This window comes from Magallana gigas, chromosome 2, assembly GCF_963853765.1.
Source record: "Magallana gigas chromosome 2, xbMagGiga1.1, whole genome shotgun sequence".
Taxonomy (NCBI): domain Eukaryota; kingdom Metazoa; phylum Mollusca; class Bivalvia; order Ostreida; family Ostreidae; genus Magallana; species Magallana gigas.
The window spans coordinates 31644701-31671444 of record NC_088854.1 but is presented as its reverse complement, the minus strand read 5'-3'; the positions used below and the strand labels follow the sequence as shown (position 1 = coordinate 31671444).

The following is a 26744-nucleotide window of genomic DNA, read 5'->3' as shown; positions in this document are numbered from 1 at the left end:
TCAAAATAACATCAAATTATACAAAAAATTACATAACATTCTATAGAGCCCTCATCCTGATGATCGTATGAATTACCTTAAATTCCTGCTATCTCATAAGCTTACAAAGATCGTAAGGAGAATTTTGATCAAATTACCCAAATATAAGCTCTAAATCATTGCCCCCTTTATACCCCCCACCCTAATAATTTACCTGAAATCAACGTCCTCTCATATCATGTTTACAAAGATCAAACATATGCTCATCACCAGTGTATTCCTTTCTCAAAATCACAAATAAACAAGAGAAGAATTCTAATTAATTTGAAGGCACTTACTTTGAAGAGTTCAATAAATATGGACTCTAGAGAGATACCAGTAGAACAAAATGACTCCACCTATAACTCTAGCGGCACCGAGAGCAATGACCACTCTTTAAAACCAAATCAGATTTTCTCTTTCGCCTCCTCAAGGGAACGCCGTTGACAATAAACTTCAAAAAGCGAATTTTGCGAGTGGGAGGACAGGACCAGACATCGACACATGCAGAAGCCCTCAGGTTAAGTTTGATTTGAGGGTGGAAACATTGAAACTTATGAGACACTAGGCCAAGCTTGAATACATACACATTGCATGATCAAATATGCATGCACTAACTGAAACATATATTACAGGTGGATGGAAAGATAAAGCAAATATTTGTGTGGGTGGGTGAACCTGACAGAAAGTGAACTTGTAACTAGATAATACCGGGTCAAAGAAAAATAATTCTTTACTTGTTTCAAATTCCAAAGTCGCATTTTACTTGCAAGTAAAAATAATGAGCTAAGGAGATTTGTGCTTTGTAAAATTGTCATCGAATATATTGGCAAAGTATTCATTACTTTTTTACTATAAAATCAGATATTTCAGTATACCTTACATGTATATATAAAACTATACATGAATTAATCTTCAAGTTTTGAAGCCAATTTTAAAACTTCATTCATTTTATTATAAATTGAGCCATTTTCATATAGATATATAAACAAAGCAAAAAAAATATGTCATGTAAAGTTCTTTCAGAATTTTATGCCATTTAAGCTCCTGTCAACTTTCATTCCATTCAATATTCATGACTATGTATTTTGTCAACAAAATATCAAATTAATGCATGCTGATTTACATATTTTGGACCAACTCAACTTCGGTAAATATTTGCATATGAAAGTTGAAGTGGAATCGTGGATGTACAAGGCTACAAGCTGAGTAAACAACTTCATGACCTATAGAGTATGCCAATTTTTTTTAAAATGCTGCTCTCTTTTACAATAAATATATATTTCATTTTTTAATATAAACCTTCAACCCAAAAATCTACACAACTCTGACTCCTAAAGACTTTCTGGCAATTAAAAATATTCATGTTTTGCTATTACATCCAAAAAATTTCAAAGTTTGCAAGGGCTTGAAACTTGGCAGGATTGTGAAATACAAAAGAACAATTCCTTCACCTTTTTTAAATGCACAGAGTATGAACTTCATAATTTATCAGTGCTGTTATAACCAAGTTTCATTAGCACAACTTTCATTCTCAATTTGTTTGGTTCATCGCCATTTTGCTATTGGACGAGATAATGAAGATAATTTTAATACATGTCGAGAGACAAATAGTTACTAGAAAGCAGCAAGAAAAATCCACAAAGAGGACGTTCTTGCAAACCTTGCTAAAGTTGCTCACATACATGAGTTGGTTTACAATATTTCCATAGGTATTCATCCAATTTGGTGATTTATAAACATTCTTCACTGTTAGACTTTCATCAAAATGAAATCTAGTGGTACAGAAAGATAACACAAGTTTACAGGTCACAACAAAAGTATCAAAATATACATTTATATATTCAAACAAGACTTTCATTAGGAGCAAGTTCAACATTAAAAATATTGCTGCAGTTATAAGTAACAGTAGAACATGAAGACAAGCTTTTAATGGAACCAGATTTTTCAACCGACATCTCGTTGATGTGAATGTTTACAAACACCTCACATTTTGTTGTAATTTGTTCCACTTTCATATCAACACAATCTAGTGACTGTTGTCTGCTGAGCGACGGTAAAGGGAGATTATTAGCAATCCCTAACCCGTACTCTTGTTCGATCCAAGTCATTTCCTCACTTGAAATTTGAATACCTAGCTGCTTGAGCCGCTCCATGTTTATGAAATGTTTGGGCAAGAACTCTAAGAAAGACAGTGAAGAATGGCGACTTAACTTACCCTGACCAGCGAATTCGGCGTTCATTTTGGAGGTGTTGATACGCTCTAGCATTTCCTCGTGCTCTGACAAGCTGAGCAGGCGATTCAAGTCTATTGTTTTGACATCAATTCCATTGGCACTGGACTGCTGCTCAAGGAATCTCTCGGGAAGCCGCTGAAGATCGTCTGCTTCTGTGTCCTCAGATCCAACAAATCCTAAGTTTGTAAGAATTTCCTCTGGATCTCTGGTGCGTTCAGATAGCAGCATATCCAGACTGAGAAAAAAAAGAATAAATTCTATTACTGCAGTTTATATAAGCATGCACAGGTGCCAAATTTTAGGAGAAAACAATCTTTCGAAAATTTAAATTTTAAACATTTGAAATGGTGTTGTTTTTTTCAAAAGTGTTTCATTTACAAATGCACTTGTTGAATTTTTCTAAGTTGTACCAGCAAACAATTCATGATAATGCATTAAAAATTGTTTTAAAGATACAAATATATATACAATGTACCGCTATATACATACATGTAGATGGGAAAAACTCGTAAATATTTCACTGCATATTTTGTTACCTAGTCTGTACAGAATTGTTCTAGAAGCACAACCAATAACAGTTGCATTGACAAAATAAATCTAACAATGCCAGGAACCACTCAGATTTAAATGTTGATCACGGAAGTTAACACTGGAATTAAATTAGTCTTTATTCGACACATCAAACGGCCATATTGAACAGGTATCTCTGACAAATCACCTGCCATTGTTCCAGTTTCTTTACTTACCAACAGAATAATTACACCTCCTGCAGCACAGACAGATATCCGATAATCCATGCTTTATATCTACTTCCTTATTATTTCGTGCATTTCATGAAATAAACACGTGCGAGATTTACACAGAATGTAATACCTGAATTTGTTTTAAAAATTCGTGCGCAGCTATTGGTGAAATTTTCTGCTGTTCACCTGTTATCAAATTTGCAGTGTAAGCATGCGATAGCCCAGTGACCTTCAAACCCACCAAAACTCTCTTCCAGATAAACTATATTTTAGTTGAACAAAACAACACAATTTGTCATTGTCAAATCTAAATCATAATTGTGAGATATACATCCTGCAAAGCTTCCTCTTCCTCCCCCCCCCCCCCCCCCCAACTGAAAAGGAAAATGCATGAATTGAAACTTCAATATATTTTCAAGTTTACATACAGGTAACAGTCTAAATTCTATGGGAGTTTTTTTTTTTTACCATTTATGTTTGCATTTATATATTGACATCAATTACATTTTTTTAATTTGACGTATTGAAAACTATATACTGCAACTTTTGAATTAAAGAAACAAATAGAAACTTAAATAGACAAATTGATTATATACAAAATCAAGTTTGGTTTCAATGACTGGCTATGATATCTTCTTTTGCAAAGCATAATAATCCTGGGGCAGGGCACCATGTATATGCACCTAAACAAACATTGCACTCCTAACAAAATCTCATCTGTACATATCTAAAACAATTAATGGTGCAATTTTTTCCCTTTGCCTTAATTTTTTTGCCCTCATTACAACAAAATATTTACTTCTATCAAATTAACAGCTAAATGAATGAACACTTTAAAAAAGAACTGGCTTTAATTAAAAAAAAATTCAAGGACAAGCTTCTTCAAACTTCAGCCACAGTTTCTTAGCAACCAGTCTCACAAACAACAACAACGATTCTCCTCAGCATTATAAAGTATTGGTAGACTCATACAAACTATGTCCAATCTAATTGTACTGTACACAAATAGTGTTCAAATTAATTGATGCCAAAGATGTTCATTGATATTCCTTTATTACTAGAGTCCATCTTCTAAGACAAGCAATTACCTTAACATAAATGGAATATTGTCAGCCACTGGTAATCTTCAGCATTAATAGGGACACGAAACATAAAAGACAATACACCATTTGTCAAATTGGAAGCCAGTGTCACATTGCAGATTGCATGCCTACATCCTTTAAGGCAGCTTTGAGCCTTCTATGTACACTGCTTCTTTCGACAATCACAATGAATTCAATCTAGCAGGATCACACACAACTATTAGAGAGACAGCTATTTTCCTCGGCCATCAAAGTAAAATTTCGCCGCCTGGTTCTGTATTGATCAGAGCTTTTATCTATGATGCCACGTCTTAGCATCCTGCCGGGCTGTCGTTAAGGTTCTCAAAATCAACGATCTTTAGAGCCGACAGTATAATGACAGTATAATTCTTCTCACAGAAAACGCAAAGCAAATCTACTAACACGAATCAGAGCCCACTGTGCATAAACTGTTTGATTACCTCTGAGCTCTGTGTCCTTCATCCAATCACTTTGAAAAAATTCCTGTATACCCTATTCTCTTTTTTCTTCCTTTCATTTCATTTGAAATCTACTAAGATCTACTCTTGTTGACATTAAGGTGTCAATTATATCATGAAAAACTGCACGAACAAGAAAATCTCCAATGTGACCCAAGTCAAGAATGACAAAGACTGATTGCGTACTTAATTCACCGCACACAAGTCTCTGCGGTATCTATATACAGTGAAGAAGCTAGTCATGTTGAATCATTAGACCTCATTTCAACTGATGACAGGGTTATCAGTTATCAGGAAAGAATATCTCCAATATCTATCTATCAATTTTCTGATCATGTCAGCCCAAAGTATCAAAATTCATCATAATCTCTAAAGGTTAAGTTATATCCATTTGGAAATTGTACCTCAGTTCACATTACTTAACTGATATATTAAATGATCACTAACATATTTTATCATAGCAATTCCAAGTATACATAGTATGGTTATCAAAACTGACCTTGTAAGGCCTATGACATATTTTTTCCCTTTAGAAAATTGCATTATAAGTGTAGTGCAAGTGTATAGTTCAAAGTTTTCAAAATTCTAATATGATTTAAATGTTGTTGTTTTTTTCAAATTATGACTTTAATAAATTTCTAAGAACTATTCATTGATGTTGACTTGACCAAAACATTTGTGACCAAAGGCTTTGATTAAGTTTACAACTTCAATGAGCTTGATTTTCATTTATCGATAAAATCAAAACCTTTAATTTTCATATATGTATACTATAAACAATGAATCATACATGCCCCTTTTTTCAAATCATGAAGAGATAGTTTATATAACTATATGTAATTAGCAAAGAATAATTTCTGCAGGCATGCAGACATCATTGCCCTATTTTTCATCTACATACAGAAAAAACAACTGTAGATTTAAATCTGCAAGCAGATTGAGATATCTTGCTTTTTCCAAAACATGTATTCATTGCATGCATATAATATCAGTTTTAGTGAATTCTTTACTTTGAAAAAAAAAAACAAAAAAACTTTTAAACATCATTACGATAAGTAAATCCTTGCTTTTATGTTAAATGCAAACTGAGCAAGAATTGCATATGGTAAACATTTCATCATGATTTTGAACATAATCTACTTCACTAGTTCCTCTTCACATGTTTGTATCAATAAAAACAGTTGTTTTGCCAACTAGTCTGAAACTTTTCCTGTTTTGAAATTTGATATTGCTTCTTAAGAATGTCAGAAGGGTTTTGAAGCCTGCAATGCTTCACTTGCAATTAGACCATTTCAAAAAAGCCTGACAAATTCTAAGCACTCCTCAAAGTTCAACAGACGTCTTACACTAACTGTGACAAGTCTTTCATCTGCAGTGGTCCTCACTCCAAATTTCATTTCAAATAGAACACTTGTAAAAAGATCAAGAAGAAAAAAATTAATCAATGCACTACATAATTGCAAAGGAATTTTAAAGCAGGCCAACTGGTGTCTGAAAATTCTGACGACACTAGTAGAATACCACTATCAGTGTGCATACCTGAGACTGATGCATGCCCACCAGACAAAGTTTATCTCGGTACATTGACTTGTTGAAGCAACATAATATGTACTGAGGGCCGCTTGCAACATGTTTTTAGCTGACAAAATTCATCCTGATCATACCATATTTGAAGATACATTCTTCACACATACAAGTTTACAACACCTGCATCTTTCACTTTCACACAACCAGAACACTTCCGAGTAAGGTAAAATTCATTTGGAATTTTGGAAAACTGGAACAATTAAACAACAAAAATTTGTCTCTTTAAAATCATGCTTAAAAACAAAACTTTGTAATACTGACCTGATATCACTGTTATGTGAGAAGTCCGACCCAATGCTGGTGTTGGCCGAATCACTCAGTAGCCATCCCAGCCGCTTGTCCACCGGCTGTTTACTAGGGGTGGATCTGTAAAAATCAAACGGCAGAAACTGTCCAAATAAGGCTTCATTCAGGACATCTAAACATGAAGTAGTCCATTGCATGTTATACATAGTTTCCTAGAATGAGTTTTGGCTTTGGGACCTACTGCCACGAAAAAAGACCCCAAAACAACATTGGTTTATCGAATTGGTGAACTCGTTAGTAGTACACACTGCCCTTGTTTACTTGGTAAAACAGGAGAAAAAACTTCTACCAATCTGAATGAAACTGTCATGCTTTGATAGTCATAAATTTTAAGACAATGTCAACGGTGCATTAATTCAGCCAGGGAGGAAATCTTATTCTAATTTTGGTCTGCGGAGATGTTTTTTCTCCGATCTTTTATTTTTTTTTATTTTTTAGGTCTGACGGCCACCATTAATCTGTGGCCCTAGCCGCGGCCAATGGCAGCCCCTCCGTGAGCATAAAAATGAATCAGCTAATGTACTGTGGTAAAACTTAACAAACCATTTACACCAGGTAGGTATGTCTTAATTATGCAACTTTAACGAGTGTTTCTGCAGGTAACCAGACCAAGATTCTGCAAAGCTTTGACAATTAGCAAATTTTTTTGAATGGATAATACAAAAAACCTTTTCAGCATATTTGCCAAACAGATAGATTCAGATAGACATTATAATGAATTACCAATTTTATGATATACATGTATTGGTAAACAAACAATTTTTAAAAAGCTCGTACTTGGTTTATATTAAAATTTTACATAATAATATTATCTGCTCTTCACTGTAAATAACAAAAAAAAACTTATAATACCAGTAATAAAACATCATAGACTAAAATAGAAATATTTAGAAAAATGTGTCAAAATTTTCAATTTCATAAAAATGTATCTGGACTTCAGGAAATCAACAACAACCTTACAATACTTACATCATGATGAATATAAGAAATCAAACAAATCATGTATAATGTACACTACGAAAAAGTCCGAAAATCGGCAGGCCTTTAACATAAAACGTTTCCTCCTGTGAGAAACTTAGCTCCATTATATTACTGGGTGGGTTCGAGTCAAAGGTGATTTATTAGCCTTAATAAACATTTAAAATATTTCTCCTGATCTACTATCAACTAATAGTGTCATCCATAAACATTAAATTTATAGACGCCTGATATTAAAAATTACGCACCTAATATATTGGCCTGCCCACATCTACCCTGAACATAAGAACATTTTTGCCAAAAGCTTGATTTAGAACAGCTACAGGTATGTCATGTATTTTCAATAGAATAATTAATTCCATTTAAGAAAGTATATGTTTGTTGATGTTTTGAATATTCCAAGAATTTTCTTTATTTAGAAAGTGAGTTAGGTCATTAATTATATTAAAAGCATTTAATGTCTTATGACAGCTGTTGCTCCCATTATGTACAATAAAAATATTATTGCAATGATGTTGCATTTTTTAATCCTAGCTATCATCATAATTTTTTTCACTCATTTGCATTTCATATTAGACTGATGCATCTCTATATAATTTCAGCAAAAATATGTAAAAATGGACTTCGTATGTATTTTCAATCGAATCATCACTCACTTTTATCAGCAGTAACATCAAAAGAAAATCCTTAAGTTTGTCTTTCTGTGGCTTATGAATAAATTGTTTTTGAAAAAGTATTGTCCAAAATACTTAGCTTGATATAAAAAATGCAAATCTCTCTCTCTCTCTCTCTCTCTCGCTCTCTCTCTCTCTCTCTCTCTCTCTCTCTCTCTCTCTCTCTCTCTCTCTCTCTCTCTCTCTCTCTCTCTCTCTAACACACACACATTGTCTCTATTCACACTTTTATTACACCATCTATGACTGCCACTTTACTGAGCACAATAAGTTAATTATCATCAGGAAGTCATCATCGACTAAAATCGCCTCTTTAAATATCACCACAGATTATCGAACAGTCCACTCTTCTATATATGTATGCATATATACAGTTAACACGATCAATGAAAGATGAACTCGTTTGAACTCTAATTCCTAAAGCAAGTGCTGAGCCTCATAAATAATATAAAATGATTTACAGATATCACTTGAATTTTTTTTTTTAACGATCGGGTTACATACAAATTTACATTGTGTAGATGAAAGGATCACATCACAATTAAGACACATAAAAAGATTTTTTCTTCCCTGATGACATAGAGTATTTCCACTATCACTGCAATTTGTACAGCTTTTAAATATTTTTTTTTCTATTACAGGATCCCCATGGGGGATGTGTGCCTTAACGATCATTGTATCAAAGAATTGTAATGTTAAAAATCATGATAACGACATTAGTAGCCAAATGCAACAAAAATTAACACTTTTGTAAAAAAAAACGCTAAAAATAATCAATCCATTTTTGATCTGCAGACAAACAAATTGATGACACGATTAAAAGAGCAGTTATTGAAAGCCCTGTGGGCTTTGCAATGAGTCTACTGTATCGACACATGACTATTCTCATTTTCCATGTGTTCCAGTTGTGTTTACTCTCTTTTGCAGTATTTTTAGTATAACTTAGTTTAGTGTAAAAAAAAAAAAAATTACGATGCCAGGCTGTCATCACCAATATTTTAATGGAATAGCTACAAGTGCATAAATTTGAGGTCAAAACTCAGACTTGAGGCTGAATAATATAAATTGAGGAAAGTACTCATATCTTTTTCCATTTAAATGTGTAATGAAAAAAATAATATTTTTTTCAGCATTATAATTTCATAAGAAATTTATATCTCCTTTTGGCAACCCAACCCTCCAAAAAAATTTCCTCCTCTATTTTAGGGCACTGGAGCATAATGACCTGTAGTCCATTTCTATGAAGCTATCCAAAAAGTTTCAAATCAATATTATAAATCACAAAGAAAAAACGCAGGAAACCAAATGGGGCAGACTAACAGACAGAAAGACAGATGAAGAGAAAACATAGAGGGTCACTAGTATGGACCCAATAACATTTAGAGATCTGACGTCCTTCACCTAATGAACTCAACGTATATTTATTCGGTGGCATGGTTTTGCGTATTCATCTGTAACTTAAACTTAAGGTGTATTTTGAAAAGGAAATTGGTCAGAATAACTGGGGAATCATTAGAGTGAACACATCTGGTATTCCAAAAATCTAAGAGGTGTTGCATAACAAACTTGTGTTACATAATCAAAATCATTTTTCACAAAATTTTCTTCTTTCAAGTGATTTTAAATCCATGAAGGGTGGGGGGAATGGTGGTCCTCTCCAGACATCAAAGGTAGGGTAATATTGGTCCGAAAAATGCAAACTTGTCCATTCATTTTGCAGATAAGTGATTCATGAGTAAGTAATGATCTAGACACTTTGTTTCATGTTGCAACAACCAATTATACCATCACCCATTAAATAAAACTTATTGTCATTAGAATTCTTTCTTTTCATCTTAATTTTTGATAAAAATAAGATTGTCTGCACACAAGGAAATGTTAAAATATATTGTTGCAGCATTAATGCAAAAAAAAACCTCAAATCCAAACCAAAGAAATGCCATGCGATGTTAAAGTTTTGACATTTATTAATCCAATCCAATGACTAATTACCTGTAAAATCCCTCCCAGACCCCTTCAAACTTTGAAATCTGAGGAGTCATAAGCCATAAAGTTGACATATGACAGTGTACAATCAAACGGATCAGACTTGACATTGTTTACATCCTGATAAACTTTGAAGCCATGAGACTTTCTGGTTCTTTGATAATGGCTTTATCTTTATTAACTTCCGCTTGCCGTTTATAAATAAGTCTTGGGATATATTGTTGATCATACTGTACACTAGAGTAGCATGAATATTTCATTACAAAATCTTCTAAATGCATGTATAACAGAGCTGGCTTTCGTATTGCATTAATGTATTGCGACAAAAATTTAACCACATCTATACACAGTATCTATCTGCATTGTCTAATTCAATTCTACATGTTCCTTCATAATTCAATAATCATATGCATGCAATCTAAATTTTATAGAGAAAAAAAGGTCAAAAACTTACCTATCTGCTTTCAAGGAAAGAGCTGCAAAATAAAATCCCAACAATTAGACTGAAACAAATAACTGCTGATGCTCACTCACACTTAAAAGACAAGGATGCGTAACATATCAAACTTTCAGCCACAAATTCCTTCATAGCTATCTATTAAAGTGAGAGAGATAGAAGACTGAGATATTTATCACAATCATGAATCGTCCTCAAAAAGTATACATTTAAGACAAATGTGATTGATTGTGAAGAACTATGCGAGTGTCTAAGGCTAACTGCAATAAACTGAAAAGGTTTCAGTATGGCTGCATAAATTAAGAGTAAAATAGACACAATTGTCAAGGTTTAACTATAATCTCAGTGATTGAAAATTTATCATCGTAAAATCAAAAGGTCCACAGCAATAATCAGGGAGTCAATTTAATCGGTTTAATCTTCTTTAAACCAGATTACGCCACCAAAATCTAGTGGGTACTTTATTTGTTTTTCTTGAAATTTAGTGTTATTTAACAGTAAAATCCTTAAAATTATGTCTAGAATAACAAAAAACATCACCAAAATCTAGGTTGGTACTACATTTCATGGATTTTAAAGTTTTCTATTAGAGAAATCCTTTAAAATGATATACCAAAACTCACAAATAAAATAAAAATTATTATGTTGCACACTTCACGAAGCAATCGATGTTACACAATGGCATAATATCGATGGATCAATTGAAATCCAGTTATCAATCACCATTGTCAAGCTTTTAAGTTTAAAAACAATTTACCAGTACAACATATATGGCTGCAGGTCTTATGCATCGCCATGCATGCTTTAATGCATCAAGACTTAATTTTTTTACCAAGTACATTTATATGACAATGAAATTATGTCATAGCATGTCCTATTCAATTGTAATAGGCATTTTATAATGTGGGGAGAGGGGGCAAATTACAAATCAGAAAAACAGGAGGCCTGTGGACACTATCGCTAACCTGATAGCCTGCATTTCATGAACAATTTTTGCATTCCTGTCTATCATCAGTATAAGATAAACTCCCACTGTGGCCACAGTCTAGCTATTAGGGTTCATGATTTAATAGAAATAATCTTTATTATGATTAAAAATAGAAAATAATCTTTATACTGAAAGAAATCATTTCTCTTTATCTAATTCTTACGAAGCCATAACTGTGTGCAGTGTAGCCCAGCTCTTACACCAAAACCTCATCCTGGGGCCATAATTCACCAGATTCTGGAAGAGGCACCCTAACCATGTAGTAAGTTTGTCTGCAAGTGGCTCACGAGTACTCGGTAGTAGAGGAGAAGAGCTTTAAATAATTAATGTTTACTTATGATAAATATATCTTAAGCTCAAAATCTATGACCCTGGGACCTTGAATTTCAAAATTCTGGTAGAGGTATCAATATTCACCCAAACAGTATACCAAGTATGCCTTCCAGATGCATTCCATTTTTGGTGGAGGGCCCAGGTCTCTTCAAAAATTAAAGACTGGAAAAAGTGTTGACATTTTTGGTCATATTGAGGAAGTTTTCATAATTATGCATTTTCTAACCCTAAACTAAGGCTTAAAGCACCAGCTTGACTTGATAAATATTTCCATTGGTTTGTGTCATACTCTGATCCTAAAGAACATGATTACCAGTATGTACTGTTAATTTTTTTCAATTCAAAAGCATTCCCACTTAAAAATCTTTTTTTTACAAAATTACACAGAGCAGGGTTTCTTCATGAGATTCTTATTCATATCCATTTTTATTTATATGAGGAAACTTGTGTGGGACAAATGGATAGGATAACCTTAATGAATATCCTGTTGGTTTCTAGGAAAAGCAATTCATGGACCAAAAATAACTTCTGATATTTAATCAAACATGCTCCATGGTAAAATGAAAAAAAAGAGCAACAAGGATAATAGAATTGTTAAAAAAAATTGTTCCTGGTACTTTCTTTAGTGAAATGAAATACATAAAGTACACAATTCTCTAGCCTTGTCTCAGAAATAATTAGTTTAGCTTCCTTTTCTTCTTTGTCAAGTAGTATATCAAACGATTAAATCAAGTTTGAAATGCAGATTATCTAATCATTGGGAAATGTCTAGCAAAAAAAAAAAATGGGCCTGAATTGATATCAAAATGAAAGAAGCTCTCACCATTTGAGTTCTCACTGGTTAAACTGAGATATAAGTCTCCCAACGTCTTGTAAAGCAAGAACTGAACGGTGGTATATACATCCAAATCACTGATAAATTTCTCGTGCAGACGAGTGTTGGAAAAGTTCATACTTGCACGATAGTGAAAGTGGGTCTGAAATTGTTCCCTTCCAGTAACAGCCACTTATATTATTAATGACGAATTATATATGACACACATTTATAGTAACACATCTGCCAGTTTAATAAAATGTGGCTGGCTATTCTCGACTATGGAAAGCATTCAGTTCACAAGGAAGAAGCCACTTCTCTTACAAAGAAAATAATGACACTTTTGTATCTCAGCTAAACCCAAAACAACTTCTATATCACGGCATAACTTAAAACAAACGGGGATTTCTTCCTAAAACAGAAATTTATTGTGGAAAGGAGCCTACATGTCTATAGCAGAAAGAGGGATTTTCCCTACACAAATACGCAATACAACCCGCAGGACTTGAACATAGTATTCAAAACACTTCAGAACCCAGAACTTGTTCCTACTTCTATAAATACAAGAAATAAAGCAAGGAAGTGCGAAATCATACATAACCATTTGCTGCATGTATGGGATTTCCATGTACGGTATTTTTCTGTACAACCCACGTTTTTTGGGGGTTTTTTATTCTGCGATTTTTGAACTATTTTTATGATGATGACCTCATACCTTCAGATCCCAGAGGAATTTCCTCTTCCTCTTCCACCTGCTCTTCTTCAGCAGCATCATCTTCCAGCCTATAAATACAGTTGATTAAGACATGTTAAAATCACAATTATGATTTTTTTTTTACTGTATATTCCTTATTTAAAATGAAATACTTACCATAAATCCACTGTTTTGAATTAAATCGCATGAATATAAAATCGAGAGCACCAAACTTTCTGTTATAATGTCATACATTAGTTTACAACTGTCAAAACAAATTTAAGCAAGATATCAAAATCTTTGAGGCCTCAGGAGTGCTTCTAGTTGGGTATCAATAATTGACACATTTAATCATTAATATAGGGTATTTTTAGGAAAGATTACATACAAGACTTTATGGTAACTTTAATTTTACCATTGTCTTAACTTGGTGTAATTTCTCAAGGCTACACATACATATTCCATGTAAGAGTTATTTATAGAATGGTATAATGATATCTAAGTACCCATTACATTTCTGTTCTGTAACATGTAATTATCTATATAAATCGACAGATTTGTGAATTTCTACCTTGCTATGGGTGTTTCTTCTCTTTCTTCCTGAGGGTTAATTTGGCTTGAGATGACCTCCTCATCACAGATCAAGTCTCTAGATCTCCTTTCTAGGGAAAGAAAGCAAATAAATGAATATAAATATATTTCTACATTTCGTCGGAGTTTTATTCATTACTGTCATGAAATTTATTTTCTGACACAAAAAAAAAAACCCAGACTTGTAAGTAAGTTTTTTTCTCATTTTTAAGGTGGTATGAAACACTGATCGATATTAATGTGGATAAAATACATCATTATTAAAATACATTCACAGGTTTAGAATTTTCAAATTTTACAAATGTGATTTTAATATTTTCAAAAAGGTAAAAACTATAAAAACCCCAGTAGCAGGATTCAAATCTGCATATCAAATTAATTGTGCTACAATGTTAGGTTATAATTTTGGGAAAGAAAAAAATTATAAAATTATACTGTACTTGATTTTATTCTTTATTTCGATAAAAAGTGTCACAATATGGAGGTGTCCCATACCAGCTTAATAGCATGCAGTAGTAATTTTGAAACTATGTACCATATCAACAATCTTGTGTAACCACAGCTATGCATGTGCTGTCTTATATTTCCTAATATAGAAGAGTCAAGTTATAGAATAGAAATCAACTGGTTAAAAAGAAATTCTTATGTGTCTAACATCTCAAACAATTACCCAATAAGTTCATAACAAAACTTAACTAATAAACAATCAAAACTTAGGTGACTTACTGGCACTTGACCCCACGACCTCATGACCTTTCACCTGGTCCTCTGGATGTCCATTGATTTCTTCAGCAGTAGATGCGAATCCATTGATTCTGGGTTTATCACAGTGAATTTCATTGCATTGATTTTCTTTCGCAGACATCAGATACCTTCTTCTGTCTTCAACAACAGCAGCTGTAGATGTCTCTAGTTTGATTGAAGCAGCAAAGGAAATGAAAAAAAAGGAGAAAGAGAGAGAGAGAGGAAAACATCCATTAGTGTTCACACTTGATCTTTAAACACACACACAAGATCTTCACTTTAATGAGAACATAAACTAACAAAATTTTTCATTGTTTGAAATGATTGGGTAATTTTACTGACATAACCTATTTAATCATTGGCTTTGGAAATCAAAGTTACAGCCACCTGATCTCTATAATCAATTCTACGACTACGAGCCTTTTATCAATAATTTAAATTAGAATAGACATTAATTATCATGTGACCATAGGCTACTTCATATATATGTGACAAAACCTTCATGCATATTTGTACTCTTACAATGGTTCATATAAGTTTAACAGTTTTAGATCTACATAACAAATCAGAAATATATTACGCAGTTTGTTTTAATTAAAAATTGTTTACTTGAAAAAAAAAAAACGCGATATCTGTGAGCAAATGCTCACTAGTGATACCCCCTCTCTGATGTGATTATACAAAATAAACAAAGTCGACGTTTAACAGGAAGTTGATATTCGGATTTCTACAAAAATGAATCCCACCATATGCCTAATGACATGCCTTAACAAAGAGTGTGTAAAAATTTCAAGCATCTGAGATTAAAAGCTGCTGAGAAATCTTTGACGAAAATTTGTTCTAAAAATTTTGGCTTAAAATAAACAAGGCGTCATTTAACAGGAAGTTGACATTTGATTGGCACAAAAAATGGATCCCACTATATGGCATAGCTAATGAAAGAGTGTGTTATAATTTAAACCATGTGTGATTAATAGTTGCTGAGAAAAATGCGACAGAAATTTGAAAGGACTGACACACAGACCCACAAGGGTAAAACAGAATATCCCCCCCCCCTTTTGGAGCAGGCTGGGGTATGAAATTGCTTCAAATCTGTTTACCATCCTAAAGAACAAATATACTGGTACTTCATAATTCCATGTATTAATTCAAAGAAAATATTACTACATGTACAGATAATTACATGTACAGCATTTTTTATCATTGGTTTAAACTAAGATAGAGATGTCTGCATATAAATAGAATAATATTAAAGAGAGATATCATTTGGCACAACAAGCAATTTCCTGGGGGAAAAAATAATGATTTGCGACCTAAATACTTGAAGAAAAAAAAATCAATGATTGAAATTTCACTACTGAAGGAATTTGAAATAGAGAGTTGTTAAAAGATATCAGGTAACAGCAATAAGAACACATCAGGACCAAAAAAAAAAAACCAAAAAACAAATTGAAGCATCTTGAATTCCCAGCATCCTATTAGCAAGAACAGAAGATATATTGCCTCAAAAATTTCATAACTTGGGAAAAAATTAATGAGATGAGGAAAAACTTTGCCAATTTTTACAAGTATGATGATCTTACCAGATATTTCTTGAGCAGCAGCCCTTAATTCTGCTCCCGAAGAAATAATGTCTTTGTTCAACAGTTTGTTCTTGTAATTTGAAACCTTCGACTTTAAAAACTGCTTCCCTCTGCAGAAGATGTCCTTCAAACTCCTGTGTTTATTTCTGGCAAAACTCGCATAAGAACTTTGATGTGATTTTTCAATCTCCTCCCCTGAATAAAGCACACGAACCTTGTCTTCTATAATGTTACCATGCTCGACAGAAATATCACCTATCAGTTTCCTAGGGCTTTCTTTGAACAATTCAAAATCATACTTATCATCCCAAAGTTCCGCGAGATCAGTCCCTGATTCAACAGTGCTGTTGTGATCGCGATGCCCTGCCGACTGACTGAAACTGTTCTTCTGGGGACAATTCCGGCTAATCGTTGACTCCTTCTGCCTCTCCTCAACTTTGATACATCTACTGGGAGTCGGTGGGAAATATTCCGACCATTTTGAAACTACTTTGCTGTGACACTGACTTTTGCACTGTTGGTTTCCATGGCAATCAAGTTGTTTATGCCATTCCCCTAGACTACCGTCATCCCATTCTACATGCTCGTGGTGGTTCTTTGATGGAGTCCCTTGATAAGGCACATTTTGGTGGGGACTTGGGTTTTTGTTTTTTACTGAATCACTTACAGACTTTCTATGTTCACTTTCCTTTAAAAGATTTTCCTCTCCTGAAGAAGTAGATAAAGATTCTAAATTCAATACTCTAGGGTCGTTACACCATCCTTTTCGGTTTTCTTCTGAAAAAGAAGAAAAAAAGCATTTAAAAACTACATGCTATGAAATTGCAAAACAGACCTAAAACCTAAAAACTCTGCTAACATGCAATCACATAATACCGTCATTCATACAATTCACGACCACCTAATGGAAAGTGCAACAGATAGGGCTATGTTAGGCCAAGACATTTAAATATATAGAGAGAGAGTGAAAAAAAATAAGAAAGAGAGGCCTGGAGACTCTGTAATGAATATTTCTGAGCTGGTGAAATTTTTTTGTATATAAATACTGCTTTGGTTCAACCCAAAAGAAAGCCATGCTTTTGTCAAGATTGTGGATTAGACTACAGACAAGGGGATATTGGCACACCACGCTGTTAAACCTCTGGGTTGATTGACATATCAAGATACCTGGTACCTAGAGACTTGAAAACACCTGTAAATTCTACATACAATCCGCAAATTGCTCAATTCACACCTTCTTCACGGAAAAAAAAAAGTCTTAAAATTCAGAACAGCAATGCAATAAATAGAGATAGATAATCAGAGACAACATGTACCTGACTTGTGTCTAGCACGAGCCCCCTTTCATAAAACCAACTGCAAAAAACATCCCCTGCAGATCAATGACAAACTCTGACCCTGTGGAGTCCAGGGTGATTTTTAAAGTTTTCTACAGTACACGTGGATAAACATCTTATTATCACCTGAGGCTTTCTTCTCTGGCCTTAAATTGACACTTTGCGGCAATTTTCATCTAACCTTCCCTTTCCTGCAATGTCTACCTGCATCACTCATAAATATTCAAATGTTTCACCCATATTTCCCAACACTTGACCGGTCTGAGGGGGTCATTAATAATATTGTCTGGGTCCAATGCTAGCTAGTCCTTAACGGCTCTCTGGCGGTGAGGTGAAATATTTACATTTAAGGCCATATATATTTATCAAATGTGATGGGAGCAGTACGCGCCTGTATGGCAGAGTAAACAGTTCTGGTCAGAATTACGACTAAGTTTTGAACAGTCCTTTGGAGTCCTAGATCTTGACACGGACACTGAAATCAAAGTGACTATAGGATGTATATGTAAGCTTTAATAATTGCATATTAACTTATAACTATATACAGCTACACAGTATTCTCATGTATTGGTACATACTTTACTATCCATAACAAACGCAATATCATTTACCGTTAAACATGTCAAAATTTAATAATAAATTACATCAGATATAGCTCATTAAAAAATCATTATTTACATCAAAAGGCCTAATAGTTCTCATTTTTTACAGTGAAAATAATAAACTTTGGAATATCAGTACATGTTAAAGTACATAGTTATACAAATAAAGCATTAAAATTTTACTTTTTATGTCCAGATTAATATTGATATGCAATACCCATGCATATCAACATCAATCAAATTGAGTCTCTGTAAGTGACCCACACTTGAACTATTATCAACAAACAACTATTTTAGGTTGAAACGAATGTTTACTATGGAAAGGTGATATGGTTAAAGTATAAAGTCTGTACATATCACAATATTTCAGTATTCATCCTGCAACTGTATATAAATTTATAATATCTCAATCTCTCTCTCTTTCTCTCTCTCTCTCTCTGAGCCATCCTTCTCTCATTCTATCTAGCAGCTCTCTCACCTCACTTTCTCAATCTCCTATGATATCTCTCTCTCTCTCTCTCTCTCTCTCTCTCTCTCTCTCTCTGTTCTGCTTTTCATTCTCTCCTACTGATTTAATTTCATCAATTCACATGCCTCTACCCAACATCTCACCTGTATAGTAATAATACACCTAGTTGGATATACATGTAGATTTGGCAACATGTAGATAGAAAACCAAACTTTGATAGAAAGCTTACAAGATCTTGCAGGCAGGGGGTGTTATTCATCAACCTCACGTACAAGTTCCGTATTGGAGAAAGAACCTGTCAGGCTTCACTTGAGGTGAAACATTGCTCCGTAAATACCCACCAAAAACTGCCTACGTGATCAGAGTCATTGATGATAATTGAACCATCTAAAACCTGAATGGCCTAGCCCAACATACCAGTGTATGCTTTTTGAAATTCTATTTTCTGGACTATGCATTTAATTTTTCTGATCAGCAATTAGTCAGATTATCGCTGCTATCTATTTATAATTCAGTTTCAGTTTGTAACATGCCTTATATGGGCTATTTGGCAACAAAAATTATCCGGTAATTATTTCTCTTACACAGAGAATTTTTTATATCACTTTTTCTTTCTTTCTCCATGTTGTGTAGAATGTCGGAATGTCCCGAATTAAGAACAGCCAAGCTACTTCAACATGGATGTGGTGTAAAGAATGTTGTTTGAATAATCACACAAACACAATAAAGATGTTAAGTTTGAGAAAATCTTATCAGAGCTAGGGTATAAATACAGCATGACTGAATTTTCCAGGCATTCAACACGAGCAGTATTATTGTAACTGGAAGTATTTTTCAATAGATCGATTTTGGGATTGACTGCCTGGCCAAACTAAAACTATCCAAGAATGACTAATACCCCCGACAGGACCCCTTTTGAATAAATCGAGGAAAAGCAATACTGATCACAAGTGACCTTGCCCTTGGTCAATGACCTCAGATCAAGCTAATGACATATATCTCCAGGTCACAGGCAACTTTTGTACCAAGTATGAAACAATCATGATTATTTTTCTTATTTAAGTTATAGACCATATCTGTGAAAGTCAGATGAACTAATGGAGAGATGAATGAACAGACTGAGAGCATAAAAAGGCCATCATGTGGATGATTTTTCTTTACCGGTACCTCTTTCTCAACTTATACATTACTCTATAGAGATAGAAAGACATCATATCACTGAAAAATCTGCCGCAAAAGTGAATTAAAGTCTATAAAATTGAAAAATGCCTGTAAAATGAGATAAAATTGTTTGGTCATAATGAAAATATTAGGTGCACTGCACATCTTAAATATATCTTGAATAAAGAGTAGCTATACAAATTTTCAGAAAACCCCATGATCATGAATTTGTTTGAACAAAAGTTCACCATCAGACAAACAGATGGACATGGTGTCAATGCAAACTTAGTTTGCAGGGGGAATAATTATAGTATGTTTTCTATTTAAAAAAAATCACTTTTACAGAATTTCTCATGATTATGCAATAACTGTAGTAGAATAATTCATAAACTGAGTCTGATCAGATTGAAAAATAATTCACACCAAAGTGTCAAACTGAGACATCCAGACAGTCCTCCTCTCAATGACAATTACATCCTCCAAAATATACAATATCTGACAAATAAGACAGTTTAAAACAAGTGATAGTCTAGATGCTTATTGTACACATCCTATTAAAATACATTGACTCAATGACCATGCATCGAATCATTATAAACAACCAGGACATTTTCTACTCTTCATGTTTTTTTACATGCAGATACCTTTTGGGTTGCATGAGTATTAATGATATACTGGTTAAGTCAGAGGAACATTGGGTATTTGAAGACGTTTTTTTTTGCTTTCAAAGCTTTTTTGAAAATTGATAAATTATAACATTCAAAGAGGATTTAAAATAAACAATTTACCTTTATTCATTGAATTACAAAAACCAAATGTTAATACATACATGTAGCAAAATACACCCTGTCTCTTCCTTTTCTACCTCCCACCCCCACCACCTCCCAAGATTTATGAAGCAATACATCGTAATTCATTCGTTGTCTATGCAGTCAAAAAAATGAGAATCGTTAACCTTGATCATCAAAGCTCTGACAATTCATACACAGTGTCTTACCTGTCAGTTCGTTGACTATCAAGAATTCCCCATTTTTTGCAGCCATGTATCTCAACACATGCAGAGGAAGATCATTCGAATGCAAAGAAATGCTTATTCTCTTCAAAAGATTTATCAGGGAGACGAACCATCAACACTAATTCTTTTTGTTGGGGTAACGAAAGAGTAAAAGCAATTCGTCCCCCAATAATTCAAACACACCGAAATTATTTCCACATTATATAGCGTCTCGGCAGGGAAAAAAATTGATTTTCTCCCTATGAGAACTGTCACTTTCATGAGATTCTGATAGTAGCGCTTTCCTATACGAAAATAATTGAAAAAGGTCAAAATCTTGTCATCCAATAGAAAAATACAGTCTATATCCAATTGCAAGATTTTGCGCCCACACATAAAGAGACTTACAAACAATAGCAGGTGTTCTTATGCACAAACCAGAAAAATCAAAGGTGTGTGTCAAATATGATTTGACTCCTCAGAAGTACCGGTAGCCTTAATAGCAAATTACAGCTACTGAACATGACAACTGCATTCAAAACCGATGCTGAGAAACTTTGGAAATTAGAGGATTTGTATAGATGAATAAGACCATCAGTATTTTCGTACAAATTTAACAAGAACAGGGTATTATTTTACAGGTAAACTATGAGAACTGTTTCTAAGAGTACTTTAACAAAAACTTATATAAAAAAAAAAGATGATATTCTAAAGGTATTACATGTACCATGATAAATTGCATGTACAATGAACATGTATTATAGACAAGTGGCTTGCCAAACATACCAAGTATGACTTATTTGAAACAAGCAATCTTAATATATACATGTACCATTACATTTTAAGCTTGTTATTCATTTGAAGTTTGTAACCTCTGTTTTACTTGTATTAATAAATCACTGCATGTCAATATGTGTAACCTCAAGTACCGGTACAAACTTTACTATGTGTAAAGTTGGACAACTGTGAAGCAGAGAGTCTGCAGTCTTCAGGATTTTCATAAATACCTGCATAGGATAGCATTTTCTTCTCATTTAAATACATGTAACTAAAAAAGCAAGTCCTTTCATAGCGATGCTATTAATTGCATGTATTAAGAATAAAAAGAAAGAGAATTCCTTAGATCAATTACGAGTCCTTTTAATTTCATCAACTGTGTATGTTTAATGTAGTTTACACTCTATTATAAGTATTTCAAACAATCCCATTTCCTTTTGTTGGAGAAGTTTACATTATGAAACATTCCATGCATACATTACAATAAAGCAGATTATGAGCGTTTTAAATCAATCTCATACATCAGTTTCTATAACGAGATATTCATTCTTGCTATAATAAACATAGACCAATGTTTACAAACAGCTGGTTGCGAGCAACGAGGAAAACACAACCCAAACCAACATAGATAAAACAAAAGTTCCTAGTTTTAGACTAATTAAATTCGGTTAATTTAACACGTCTGACTTATAAACTCCTAACAAAAAAATACAGATAAGTTTATATAACATAGTATCAAACGGTAAACTGATAGAGTGCAGTGGTCAGACACCATAGGCAAGTCGGTAGTCGAAAATTTTCTGATAGGACTGCCTTCGTGTCTTGAAAACTGCTTCGATCGATGGCTAAAATATACGAAGAACTTTTTCTGTTCAAATAAGTTACAAATGTCCACTTACCACAACATTTTGTGCTCCACCCGATGTTTACAAAGTTGTGTCTTGATCGTGATTTACCACCTGTTGAATTTCCTGTTCACTGTTTTTTACCTCTTTTCACAAGAGAGCGCTATCGCGGGAAATTTTGATTAACAAGTCCGCGAAAATATCATATTACACACATGGATTCATCATGATAATTGATTTTTTAAATCAGAATTATTAATCAAATCAATGATTAAGTGTTATCCATATACTACTGCTTTTAAAAAGTGTATGTTTGTATACATTGTCATAATTCGGTAAAAATTAAGTACAAAACTTTACTGACTACTGAAAACGTTACATGAGATTTTATTTTTTTTATATTGGACACTTTATTTTAATTTTTCCGAAAAAATTAAATATTTCACATCATTATAATTAAAAAAATATAGTGGCACACTCCGGAATTGAACATATTGTTTTGGACAACCCACGATCTGACGTCGAACACTTAACCGACTGCGCTAGCATGTACCACATAATTCTAGAATTTTAACGTTTACGCTTGATCGTATTTATGACGCAGCTCTGAGAACAAAATGACGTCATGTCTTCACAATGGCTGAAAACCGTGCCGTTACCACAATTCTGTGCGTGTTTTTATGTCTATTGCCATGTAAATCAGGTATGTAGAATGTAGAGGGGCGTTCGAATTGAACACTCTATAAATAGGGCGAATATATTTGGTCACTTAAATATTATACCATCTTTGATTTCAGAGGAATGCACGATTCCTGATGCTTGGCAAAATAAAATGTTCTCGATTACTTCAACTTTGAATGACAATTCAAGTGCAAATTTCAACAAGAGCATTTCTTTTGGGGTGTCCACCGCCATTTGGAAAGAACCCGATAGTTTCAGCTCATGGAGATGTCACTATGTTGACAATAGCTCCATCGTGCTAAAGAGGTATGATATTTGCATGCGCGGATCTAGAGAGGGGTCGTGAATCCTGATCGATTCATTTCTTCAAAATTCACATTGTAAAATTACCAAAAATATGCCTCGTACACCCACCCACCCCCGACGAACTCAAATATTCTTCGGACCCTTATCAGCGGTTGCATATATAATCAAATACATAAACGTAGAATTCTGCCACTCGGTGGACTCTTGCTCAGTGCTTTTTATTCAAATAGATGAATGTACTTTAAAAACATTTATATTTCTTGGGGTTTTTTAATGCTCCTCTTTCAGCACAGCCATTAGTGATGACGATAATATAACATTTCATTGTCTGCTGCACAAAACTATCAACGAATCTCTTATCTATCTTCACGCAATACAAGGTAAACTTAACATGCATGCATTTATTTTAACTGCAGGACATGTATTATTCGTTTGAGCGATACACTTTTCCCTCTGAACTAGTTCAAGGAATCGTTGAATTGGCCTTTAAAGAAAACGAAAATCACTCCAATTTCAGTTAATGGAAGCCGAGATGTTTCGTTCCCTGAAACCTACAACCCCATGGTTTGCGAGATTTGCAATGGGACTGAAGCCGAATTGTATATCTTATACGTGAAAGGTATTTTCTCCGTTTGGTTGAATTTCATTATTGCGTGCATGCAGTCTTACACAAAATTACTATACATGATATTAACTTTTCTTTCTTTATAAATATACCGTGGTCGAAATTGCGGTATGTACAGTTTGAAGCTGGAGCTTGTCATTGAAGACTTTACTTTAAAAAATAACAAGTCTCGGAAAGGATAATCGACACTATTAAAATGTTTTGTGCATGGTCGAAACTTATATGAAAACTATAAATTTTGTTGAACTAGCATGTATTCTATATTCCTCATTTGGAAACATTTGCTACATATGCATCTTATTGCCTTCATTTGTCCAAAATGAACTGCAAGCTGCATGATCGCCATGACTCGTATGTGTGGGGTTTTTTTGTTGTCGTTTAAATTGGAACCGTCAATATAAAACATATTTCTTCACCTGTAATAAAACAGAAGGCAGTGCCATTGAAAGTACATGATTATCTAATTTATTAAAATCAATTTCATTCTAGAAAACTTAACCTGTGGATGCATTCCAGACTGCGGGGTGGCTTTGTTTGAAAATGCATGCACCCGTCTCCTTGAAACCCCTATTCAATGTGAATCCAGCACAGCAACCCCATCAATCTCCACTGTCTCTAATTCATCCGGCCGGTCTCGGCACCAAACGACGTCCAACCCAGTGGCATTTACCACTGGTCAAGAATATGAAAAGACAACGATCGATCCTTTCGGATTTATGGTACATCGGTCCGGGCTGTATATCGGATATGGCTTGTCCGGACTTTTGTTTGCTGTCGTCTCTGTGACGTGGTTATGCCGTGGGTGTCGTTTATTACAAAAATCGTGTGAAAGAAGGCGATTGATGAAAAATAGGGTCAATGTCATCTGCGTTGAAGAAGCCAACCCTCGAGAAGTAACTAAGAAGATGTATTAATGATTGTGAAAATATGTAGATGGCATGTATAATAAACGAAAATTACAACAGCATAACGTTGTGTTTGATTAATTGGTGAAATAATTAACTGCACAATAGTTTTCAATCATTATGAACTACACATGTATTTTCACGTGAAAAAAATAGAGTACAAGTTTTATAAGATCTATAGTGGGTTATAAAGTGGGTTGAATTCCTTGAAATAGTAATAAAGCATCTTGATAAAGCAATTGATACATTTTTTGGAGGAGAAGGAAATATGGGCCACTAATCTTTACTAAAATGGGGGGGGGGGGTGTTGGGTTACACAAATCCTTTTATAATGAAACTTTTTTTTGTTCACAACAAATTAAATAGTTTCTAAAGTACTAGTAATCATTTTATTTTCATATTTGTGTCATTGTATGGGAAACACGAGATAAAAACCGATTTAAACCAAACCTTTCCGTCTGCCCTATCCTATAATATGGTCATTTTTGTTTTAAAATGCATACATAGATAAGGAAAGACAACTTTGTCACAATCAGAACCTTTCTCAAATGTATTGTGCCACAGTGAAGTTCGTATTTTGAAGTCCAAGATGTAAAGCACGACCAAGCACGGCATATTGTTTAATTACTAATAATCAAGTTTTGTTTGGAAGCATCGCTGCATGCTATGAGACAGCGTGATCTATGGCCCTTTCCACAGGACGTCAAACAAATGTATATATAGTATGTTATATTGGCATCCGGGTATCTTTTTTTTCAATTTCTTAGAATATAGACGATTTAATCATTTTCAGATTTTAGATTTAGTTTTTCAGACAATATCATCTATTTTTTTTTCTTATATGAAAACATATGCTTGAAAGAAGAGCTGCTACAATCAACATAATGAATCATGAGACCCGCCCAGAATATTTGTGCGTGTCTTCACGCCCTATCGGGAAATTGAAAACTTAATTCACGATAAAATACATCTTCGCTAACCAAGGGTTGGCTGTAGAGGAGCAGAGTGGATCGTAAATATGTACATGTATTCTTGGCTAGCGAAGGTGGATAAAATACTAACCTCGCGTTGTTCATCATTTACGCGTTTAATATTTTTATTAAAATATGATACAAACAAAACTGATCACATGATAAAAAGCCGAATGATAAAAGAAGTCAGTAATATTTAAACAATATAATGTTTCGATCTTTGGTGATTCATGTCATAGTATGAAGTCAACCGACATTGCGGAAAAAATCATATATAACCCGTAACCTTCAAAAGGATTTTTTAAAAGCACATGGTGTTGCTAAATTTCACAAAGAAAACGATAAAACAAGTGGGTGGAATGCCTATTCATTGTTTTATAATTTAATCTAAACAGAAATTCTCCAATTCAATAATACAGATATACATATTCTTATAGAAAGAGCTGTAATAAGTTGAATGTTCAAATACTGTTGTAAAAAGACAACAACAAAAAATTCACCACGATATACAGAGCTGATCCTTTAACATCACACTTCCAAGATACAAAATGTTAAAAGTCCTTAAAGACTTTAGTGAAATCAAATCAGAGATCTATATATATATAATAGTATAGGCTATTCGTTCCAGATCTAATAATAATGAAATACATAAATGTACATAATATTGATATGATATTTTTGAGGAAAAAATTCATTCTAATTAAAAAATTATTATGATTTCAACCAACAACATTCAGAGTGACGACCCACCCATCGTTACTATTTTAAAAATATGAT

The 26744-nt window shown here is 33.7% G+C and overlaps 2 protein-coding genes across 3 annotated transcripts in view; one reads left to right on the top strand and one right to left on the bottom strand.

Annotated features, from left to right (window-relative positions):
* LOC105317898 (uro-adherence factor A) overlaps nucleotides 1-20921 on the bottom strand; it is a 37980-nt gene extending 17059 nt beyond the window's left edge. The window contains exons 1-8 of one of the 2 annotated variants that reach the window (XM_066076156.1): nucleotides 20861-20921; nucleotides 16295-17071; nucleotides 14694-14876; nucleotides 13948-14038; nucleotides 13398-13465; nucleotides 10545-10566; nucleotides 6408-6512; nucleotides 2237-2490 (exon numbers count right to left, since the gene is read on the bottom strand). In XM_066076156.1, coding sequence (XP_065932228.1) covers nucleotides 2237-2490; nucleotides 6408-6512; nucleotides 10545-10566; nucleotides 13398-13465; nucleotides 13948-14038; nucleotides 14694-14876; nucleotides 16295-17071; nucleotides 20861-20906 — 1546 coding nt within the window. In that variant the 5' untranslated portion in view covers nucleotides 20907-20921. Of the gene's footprint in view, nucleotides 1-2236; nucleotides 2491-6407; nucleotides 6513-10544; nucleotides 10567-12691; nucleotides 12934-13397; nucleotides 13466-13947; nucleotides 14039-14693; nucleotides 14877-16294; nucleotides 17072-20860 lie in introns of those variants that run through there. The other variant, XM_066076157.1, reaches the window with a different exon arrangement.
* Nucleotides 20922-23050: 2129 nt separating this feature from the next.
* LOC105317897 (uncharacterized) lies at nucleotides 23051-25108 on the top strand. Its single transcript, XM_011414704.4, has 5 exons — nucleotides 23051-23182; nucleotides 23277-23466; nucleotides 23755-23846; nucleotides 23984-24085; nucleotides 24581-25108. Exons 1-5 carry the CDS (start codon nucleotides 23116-23118, stop codon nucleotides 25003-25005), a joined length of 876 nt encoding a protein of 291 aa, XP_011413006.3. The 5' UTR covers nucleotides 23051-23115; the 3' UTR covers nucleotides 25006-25108.
* Nucleotides 25109-26744: the final 1636 nt, after the last annotated feature.

Excerpts from the sequence above, each read along its gene's own strand:
- LOC105317897 (XM_011414704.4), top strand. The coding sequence starts at position 23,116 with ATGGCTGAAAACCGTGCCGTTACCACAATTCTGTGCGTGTTTTTATGT. Across the intron at positions 23,183-23,276 it reads TCTATTGCCATGTAAATCAG|AGGAATGCACGATTCCTGAT; the intron begins GTATGTAGAATG and ends CTTTGATTTCAG. Across the intron at positions 23,847-23,983 it reads CTATCTTCACGCAATACAAG|TTAATGGAAGCCGAGATGTT; the intron begins GTAAACTTAACA and ends CTCCAATTTCAG.